Below are 9754 nucleotides of genomic sequence, written 5' to 3'. Positions count from 1 at the left end.
GCCTCTCCCCGTTCTCTCATTAACTCCAGCTCCTTGAATTTAATTTCCTGCCGAAGCTCCATGTCACGTTCCTTTAATTACCTTTCTGCTTTTCTCTCCTCTGCTTCGAGTTCCCTTGCAGCTCTCCTCTCCTCTGCTTTTCTTCCTTCTAACCTTTCCTGAAGTTCTCGTTCCACTCTCCTTTCCTCTGCTTGTTTCTCTTCTCTCCTCTCTTCTGCTTTCCTTTCTTCTTCTGCTCTTTCCTTTTCTGCTTTCCTTTCTTCTTCTTTCATCCGTTCCTGGCTCCGTAATTGCAACTCCAGTTTCCGGAGCTCAACGTCTTCTGGTTCTTCGGGTAGCCACTCCCAGGCTAACTCGTCCCATGTTCCTAATCCCACCATAGATTGTATCGCCGTGGCCTGCAACTCTGCCTTCCTCAAATTAGTTCGGACCTCCAAGTTAAAATGTTTGGCCAATTTCAAGAGGTCCGACTTTAGTAACGCTCGGAACTGTGCCTCACTCGGGGTTACCGCAAAGTTCTGTGCCACAAACGCCATGGTGCCTATCGTTAACACCTGTTAACCTTCACCCAATACTTTACCCCCAATTTCCCCAAAAATTTACCAATTAATACTTAATTAATAAATTTTAATTAATAAAAATATTATTTTATTATTTTATACAATTTTAGATCCCGGACGTAGACCCAATTGCGAATCCGCAAATCGTAATTTGGACGAGCCCCCAATTCTGTCACGTGGTCCCCTCGGTGACTACCTGGTCTCGGTGACCCCCGGACCGGGAGAGGAACTTCGCCAGACAGTGGTATTATATATGCGCTTTCGCAACGCAATCCCTAGGAATTCCACCCAAGAGAAAACTGATTTTCAATGATATATTTCAATGGTAATGATACCATACAATTTCAATGATACAATCAAGGATATATTCCCCGAGCAATCCCCCATCCACAATTCACACTCAACAATCAATCCCCTAGATGATTAAGATGGCCATCTTACATACGTGTGTCCCCTTTTGTACTCACGACCCCCTTTGGTCTCTGTCCCTCACAATGTCTCTGGGCCCCTCCTGACCAAGATGATGGTCGGCTTCGCCGCACTCGGGCGGTTGAACGAACCCCGGGTGGACGTTTTTCCACCGGGCATGTATCGTACCGGGAACCAAGGCTGCAGCCCCCTCTTGGCCACGCGAAGCGGGTACTGTACAGCAGGCAAAAGCCACACGCCGCTTGCAACGCGTGTTAGGCCCCAACGTGCGACCCGTACGCGTCTTTGTAGACGGTGCCGCGAACGGTGCAAGACGCTGGGTCGGTGCACGGCCCCACGGCAGCTTGACGTGTCCACCGGGTAGGTACCCGTCCCGGTAACTCCTCTCGCCAGACGGCTTGGGAACGCCGCTTTTCCACACGGCTCAATATCGATCCCACCTCTCGTCGGAGCGGGGCGAGGAAGAAGAATTTTCGTCGCTTCTCTCGACCTCGTGTCTTTTCTTCTTCCGTTTCCGGTCTCTTTTTCCAGAAGGGCTCCTGACCCTCCAACCACAACAACCCTTAATCGACTACACATTGATAAGCAAAGACCTGAATAGTAATTCACATACATTCCCATAAATATGTAACACATGGCCAGCCATGTCAGCAAAAATGTTAGGGAAAATTTACAGAGGGTGTGACGCACAGTGGAAAACTAACTTTAAACCCTAGAGATAATTAGCACGTCACCACCCCTCGTGTGATGAACATTTAAACAACCTTCAGCTACGTTTTCTCTACTTATGACATCGAAAATCTCCTGCTCATCACATGGTCCATGCTACTTCCTATACAATTTTACCTCTCCTATGGTATTCTTTCACCTACCCCCCATAAACATAACAATATGTGAATGATGATGTCATAGGTGCCTCCACTATGACGTCATAATTTGACAAGTACAAAACTTCATCCGATCAAGATTAAATTTTTTGAGCATTATCTCGGGATAAATTGGTGGAGAAAAATAAAAGATGACGTCATAGGTCATGTGGTACGGCCGCCATATTTGTTTGAACACAATAGCCTTAAAAACCATGAAAACATGTCATGGCGAGTGTCTGCAATCTTTGATTACTCTTTCTTGTTTCTATTTTATTTCAGAAGCACTGTTGTGAAGCTCTATTTGTGCCTTTGTTTTCAGGACGGGAAGTGGGTGGTAATCTCCAAAATTGGAGAAGGAGGTTTTGGATTCGTTTACAAAGCAAAGAATGTCATCTCCGCAAAAGAGGTACAAGCTTATGATATACTTCCTGTTTCTTCATTTCACTTTCTGGGAGATGGAACAGCTCACGGGAGAGTGAGATAGAACACAGAACTGATCACGGTGGAAAATACAGATAGCAAGCAGTGCAGAGGGAAACAACGGAGAGACACATGGAAGAAGGATGAGAGCAAATGGATCGGGAAATTCTCCTGCATCTGAATTTATCTTCTCTATTTCTGATGAGATGAACGATGCCTTTTCTTTTGACTTGCAGGGCCCACATCACGTGTAGAAGATTACGTCATAGATGTGATTGCAATGAACAAATAATGTGTAATCCGTGACAGATGATGGTTGTGTGTCACAAATCTCACCAAAAATAATGCGGAAAACCCCTTGATGCAAAGTTGAGGGGGCTTCTTCATTCCTACCATTGATTTTCACCCCCCCCCCCCAATTTACACTTTGATGCCCATCACTACCCCTCACCCCCTTCTACTCCCTCATCCCTTGTACCTCAGTGTTTGTCCTTCTTCCAATTCTGAGCACTCGACGAGATTCACTTGTGGTGTGTTGATGTAATCGTTTACCTATTGCCCTTTTTATCGTCTTGTCTATGTGAAGTTGTTTCTTTCTATAATTTATCTCCGAAGTTGACTTCAGTATAAACAGATATAATAATTGTACATCACCACACACCAACAACAACAACAATATGCATTTTAAGGCCATTTTCCCTGCTAGAGCGGGGGTTAGCCTTGCGGTCCCCATGACATTCTTCTCCATCTTGCCCTATTTACTGCATCTCTCCTTGTTAACCCCCTTGCCCGCATTTCTTCTTGCACCATCTTCAGCCAAGTCTTTCTCGGTCTTCCCCATCCTCTACTTCCTTCTACATTCATTTCCACCACTCTTCTCAACCAGTCACTTTCATCCTTCCTCATCACATGACCAAACCATCTCAACCTGTTCCTCTTCACAACATCAATCACAGGCTCTATTCCCATCATTTTTCACAATTCATCATTTGTCTTCCTCTCTCTCAACGATACTCCGCACATCCATCGAACCATTCGCATTTCCACCCTTTCCAACCTTCGTTGCTGCTCTACGTTCATTACCCATGTCTTGTTCCCATAAATCGTAACACTTCTCACACATGCAGCATACACCTTTCCCTTCAGCTTCAACGACACTCCCCTCCTCATCAGCACGCCACTCAGTTCCCGAAACTTCTTCCATGCACATCTCACTCCAGCAACCGTTGCCGAGTCTGATCCACCTTCTCCATTCAGCATGTCTCCGAGGTAGCAAAATGTTTTCACACCTTCCAGCTTCACGCCGTCTCCAAGATCCAACTCAACATTTCCTCCATCTGCAGCTCCCTCTGTGCACACCTTACATTTGAATGCAGCTGTCACACTGGTTAATGACCCTCTCAGACCACTACATTTTTGATGAACCCACTCAGCGCACATTGTACATTGAATGGAGTTCACTCCGACACCCTTCCTGCACACAGCACAGGGCCACTTCCCAGTTCTTTCCACCTCACCACATGCTTTACCACTTGCCATCACCTTCGTCTTTCCGATGTTCACCTTCAGACCTTTTGTCTCCATACATTCCTTCCACTTGTTCATCTTTTCCTTCAGTCCATCCATACTTTCCGCAATCAACACCAGATCATCTGCATTCAACAACTCCCACGGTAAACCCTCCTTTACGTTCTGAGCCAGCACCTCCATCACAGTTACAAATAGTAGTGGACTTTGTACCGACCCCTGATGCACTCCCACCTTCACCTCAAACAACCACTGTTCCCGTCCTTCATCCTTACAGCTGTGCGCGCTCTTTTGTACATTGCCATCACTACTCTGATCAACCATTCCTCCACTCCTAACTTCCTCATTGCCCATGTCAATACTTTGCGTGGAACCCTATCGAATGCTTTCTCCAGATCAACAAACCCAAGAAACAACTTCTTCCTCTTCTCCATGTACTTCTCCTGCAACTGCCTCACAATAAAAAGCGCGTCTGTCGTTCCTCTTCCTGGCATAAATCCAAACTGCATTTCATCGATCTTCACTTTCTTCCTTATCCTCCTCTCCAACACCCTTTCCAATACCTTCATTCCATGCTCCAATAACTTTGTCGCTCGGTACGAGCCACACTCTAGAGGGTCACCTTTCCCCTTGTATAGAGGGACGAGGGTACTCAGTTCCCAAACCACTGGAATGCGGCCTTCTTTCACCGCCAGATTACAGATCTCTGTCATTCTCTTCACACCCCAACTTCCTGCTGCCTTCAACATATCTCCCACAACTCCCGTCGGCCCTCCCGCTTTTCTACTCTTCATTGCTTTTATCGCTTCCTCAACTTCCTTCTCAGTTATCTTCTTTGCCTGTCCTAAAACTGGGTTACTCTCTATGTTGCCATCCCATTCATTCTCTGTATTCAACAGCATTTCCATATATCTTTTCCATCTTCCTTTAATTCCATCTGGGTCCACAACGATTTGTCCCACTTCATCCTTCAAGCAACTCACCCCCATCACATCACACCTCTCTTTCGCTATCTGCTTTGCAATCCTGAATACTGCTCTCTGGCCCTCTTCCGAAACCAAGCGTTCTCTGAACATTTTCCTGCATGCCTCCTGCGCCTTTGCTACCTCTTTCTTTGCAGCCTTCTTGGCTGCCTTATAACTTTCATGCTCTGCTGTTTCTGCTCCCGTACCCTTCGCCTTCTGCCACTCCTTGAACTTCTTCCTCTTCTCGTCAATCTTATTTCCAACTTCATCGTCCCACCACCATGTTTCCGAGTGCCTCGGTGGTCCTTTTGTCCATCCACATACCTCACCAATGGCTCCCAACAGACTTGCTTTCATTGACATCCAACCACTTTCAAGCTCAACCACATCAGCCTCTACCCTACTCAGCCTCTCTTTTAATGCCTCCCTTACTGTCACCTCTTTCAACCTCCACACCTTCATTCTCGGTTGGTACTTCACCCGCCGAGCTCTCCTCGCACCTTTCACCCTTATGTCGCAGACAACCAAGTGGTGCTGTGAAACAGCCTCCTCCCCCGGGATCACCTTTGTGTCCCGGAGGTGCCGCTATCTCGCCTACGCACCATCAGGTAGTCAACGGTTGTCGTCGATCCACCTGACGTGTATGTAACAAGCTTATTATCCCCTTTCTGGAACTGAGTATTACAAATCAACAAATCAGCTCCATCAGCAAACTCCAAAATCCTTTCACCTTCTCCATTTCTCACACCATATCCGTAACCCCCATGAACTCCCTCAAAACCGTCCATACTCCTTCCCACATGTCCATTTAGGTCTCCTCCTACCACAACAACTTCCTCATCTTTCACGTTTTCCATCAGCTTCTCTATCGCACACCAGAACCTGTCCTTCTCTTCATCGCTCCGACCAACCTGTGGAGCATATCCCGAGATGACGTTCACCAAGAGCTTTCCAATCATCATTTTCACCATCATCAACCTATCACTCACTCTAGTCACACTCACCACACTGTCTACAAACTCCTCAGAACACAGGACACCAACACAATTCATTCCCTCCAGGCACCCTTGCCACACAAACTTGTATTTCTGTCCCTGCCTACCCTTCACCATTCTCACACCACTTCCCTTCCATCTCGTCTCCTGCACACAACATATGTCCACTCTTCTTCTGAGCAATACTTCCACCACTTCTCCTGATCTCCCTGTCATTGTCCCTACATTCCATGTCCCAAACCTCAGAAACCGATCTCCACTTCGGGCTGTACCCTGCCCATATGTAGTTGTAATTGTCATGGTTCTCTTTTTGAGGCAATGTTTTTATGGCCGGATGCCTTTCCTGACGCCAACCCTCTTAGTCGTCTCTTACGACACGCTGGGATAAGGTGTACCGATTCTAATCCAGGGTACACATTGGGAAACGTTTAAAACATGGAAATTCTGGGGGGTGGGGGGGGGGGGGGGCATCACGGCTGCGGGGGCCCCGTCAGCACCACACCACGTTTGCCCGGTCAGCACCACGGCGGCCTGGTCAGCACCACACCCTTGGAAAGGACTTCGATGCTGTGGAGAGATCGAAGCAAGCCTCCTTGCTCGAGCGGACCGGAAGCGGAAGTCCATATATATAAGCACATATATATAATGTGCACATATATATCAGGATATAATATATTGTGGGCTTTCACTAAAAAAAATACTAGCAAATAATGACGGCGGGGTAGCAGAAAAGGAGGTGGGGTTGAGAGGTTGGGGTATTAAATCAAGCCTCTCAAAATATCAGCACCACACACCAATATCATATATTTTACTCATTTTCCCATATTGTAACTGAGATGTTGTAATATGATCTCTTGTCGCCTCTTTCAGGTTGCTTTGAAGTTGGCAAAATCTGAGGATGATGGACCAACAGTAAGTTTGTGTTTATATTGAGATAGTGGTGTTTTTAACTGTTGAACGAACACAGTTTAACTTACCTCTGAACTGTCCTGGTATAATCTTTGTCTGTGATACATCTTTGTCTCTTGGCTCCTGAGGCCGTGCGTCCCTGTGTGAGAGTTACAATCTTGTGGTTATTGTGATGGGGTGACAACCTGATTCCAGCTTATTGAAGGAATTTGTATAATTTTCCGTTTCTGTTTTCTCCTTTTTTTTTCTTTTTTTTTCTTCTTTTTTTTGCAGTTGTTGTTTGAAGCAACCATAATGGAGCAGCTTGATCACCAAAACATTGGTAAGTATGGATGGATTTCACTCAAACTTATTGAAGTTTGATTGCAATATAATATATTTATATAATAATAATATGAATGCTTAGAATGAAATGCACCTCTTAATATCAATTTCATTGACTTCAAGAATGAATGTGATCATGTTTATATAGCAAACCTGTGGAAAATACTGAGATCTTATGGAATTACACAGAAGATGATCACTCTAATAAGCAAATTCTACAACCACTTTGAATACATTGTCATCCTGAGCACCTACTTATCACAGTGCTTCCCGGTAGTCTCTAGTTCACCAAGGTTGTATCATATCACCTATCCACTTTCTGATTACAATCGACTGGATCATGAGGAACACCACATCAGATAGACCTGGAGGCATCCAGTGGACCCTTTCCACCTAACTTGAAGATCTGGACTTTGCTGACGATTTAGCTGTTTTGTCATCAAGGGACACGTATTTGCAAGGACAAACTGACAGGCTAGCAAGCTTTGCGAGAAGGACAGATCTTAATATCAATACCACCAAGACCAAGGTGATGAACATCAACACCGTACCTCCTGCATCTATTACTGTAAACGGGGAAGCCCGAGAGACTGTAGATGAGTTTACATACCGAGGCAGTCTAATCAGCAAAGTCAATGGAGCCAAGAAAGACATCAAGGCAAGACTCCAAAAAGCTTGTAATGCAATCGCTCAACTCCAATCTATCTGGAAGTCGAAGCAGTACAGCCTGAAGACAAAGATAAGACTTTATAACAGCAATGTCAAGTCTGTTTATCTGTATAGCTCTGAGTGCTGGTGGGTAATTAAGTCAAATGTGGGCATGATGAATCTTTCCACAATGGATGACTATCGAAAATTTGCGGCATCTTCTGGCTAAATAAGATATCCAACAAAGACTTGCATGAAAAAACCGGTTGCCACAGAATTGCCCTTGAAATTTAGTGTCGCCGCCTCCAATGGCTTATAGTAAGGGCATTTTATGAGATATTTCACAAATCTGTTAACTAAATTGTTACCAAAAAATTTCTTCACCAATATGTTTGTAAAGGTGTGTAATAACATGTGTTAAAATGTTGAAGTTCAACTCCCGTGGGAAACCCAGAAAAAAAGCTGTTGAATTCGGGTACCGAAAAATTATTTTCGAGAATTTTTATTTTTTTTAATCGGCCCTTAAGTAACTTATGAGGGGTCAAATAAGGGTGTTTCATGATTCTGAGTTGATTGTTAACATTTATATTTTCACTTTTACATTTACACACAAAGTAGCTTTTATTTCACATACATATATAATACTCAAGAGTTATTTCTCATTCACAATGTCAGAAGTTTCAACAGTCATTGTCTATGTCTTCTTCAGACTCAACAACATCATGACTGCAGTTTCTGCATGTAATGCCATTACAGACTCCACAGGCTGAGATGCACGTGACCCCATTCTTCTTGCAGCTGCATCGCCGGTTGCTGCAATCTCCATGACAATTACAGCTCGTGAACTGCAATAGCTCCTCAGGAGCCGTGGGGTCCAGTGTTGGAACTGGCTCATACCCATGCACACCTATTGTCCATCCATAGTCACTGGGGTTCAGAGACATGCTCTGTAGAAGGATACAGTCCCGGGTCGGTGGTGTGGCTCCATCCATTCCCGGCTCCATCCATGATGTGGTTGGCTGTCGTACTTCCAGGATAGATCAACTGGATCACATCTAGTAGTCCAGAATCTTCCATGATGTTACCCATTGATCCAAGATAAGACTTCAGCAGGTGAAAACCACCCAACCTTGGAATGACGGGTAGATTTGCCTGCTTTATTATATTCACAGCCTTCAGCCAAATCGGAAGATCAAAGGTCACTATAGCGACCCCAGCGCGCCGTATGCACTCTTTCAGAGTGGTGAAGATGGTGTTGAGGTCATTAGGGTCTCCTTCAATAACTGGGAGGAACTCGATCTGTGTGCTCTGCTTTGCATCATTAGCATGGATTCTCTTCATCCAGCCATTCCAGTTGGAGTGTGGGAACTCAGGATCGTTGGCTTTGATCACCCACCCCGCTGCCCAGAGTGTGTCACCTGGAGTGAGGAGTGGCTGATCATGAGCCAGGGAGGAGGAAAGCTCAGCGAGGGGGAGAAACATGATCGCGTTCGTTCCTATCTGTTTCCTGTTCGTAAATGGAATAATCTTTACTTCAGTTCCTCTCAGGATCTTAGCTTTGTCGAGTGCCTTCAACTTCACCCGGGGGAAAGCTGCTGTTGTCTGTGGATCTGGCAAAGGTGGTGCCGGAGAGGTGACTTCGATCCAACCCATTGAGTGAAAGGGAGTGTTTCTGTGAAAATTCTGCCCCCAAACGGCAACTCTTTCGTCTGTCTTGACAATCGGTCTCAAGAACATCTGAAGACTTGCAGGAACAAGTGTCAGCTGACTATCGATGTCAGTCATACTGTGTGTGGTGGGGTATGACTTTGGACCTAAATCAATCAAGGCAATATCATTGGATATGAACTTGAGTGCCGTCTTTATGATCTGAGTCTTCTCATCTCCATGGTCAAGATTAGCATGATGCCCTCGCAGAATATTGTCGGTGCCATCTTTGAGACAGAGTACATCTGCCCTTCTTTCCTGTGTTGTGAAATACAAGGTGTCTTCGTATTTCTCTAGAAGTTTTATCTTTAGCCAATGCTTTGAATAAGAAAGGCTCTTCTCTGGTGACTGATCAAACTCCTGCAGCTTTTCATGGACTTGGTCCATGTTCATTACCCCAT

At 45.3% G+C, this 9754-nt stretch overlaps 1 protein-coding gene across 1 annotated transcript in view; it reads left to right on the top strand.

Moving 5' to 3' along the window:
• The first annotated feature begins 6953 nt into the window (after positions 1-6953).
• LOC137437649 (putative serine/threonine-protein kinase MARK-C) overlaps positions 6954-9754 on the top strand; it is a 122486-nt gene continuing 119685 nt past the window's right edge. Inside the window, exon 1 of the mRNA XM_078766354.1 lies at positions 6954-6996. Coding sequence (XP_078622480.1) covers positions 6969-6996 — 28 coding nt within the window. The 5' untranslated portion in view covers positions 6954-6968. The remainder of the gene's footprint in view (positions 6997-9754) is intronic.

The sequence above is a fragment of the Myxine glutinosa genome, chromosome 12, assembly GCF_964187855.1.
Source record: "Myxine glutinosa chromosome 12, kmMyxGlut1.1, whole genome shotgun sequence".
In the NCBI taxonomy this organism is placed as follows: Eukaryota; Metazoa; Chordata; class Myxini; order Myxiniformes; family Myxinidae; genus Myxine; species Myxine glutinosa.
This window is presented reverse-complemented; position numbering and strand designations above follow the sequence as displayed.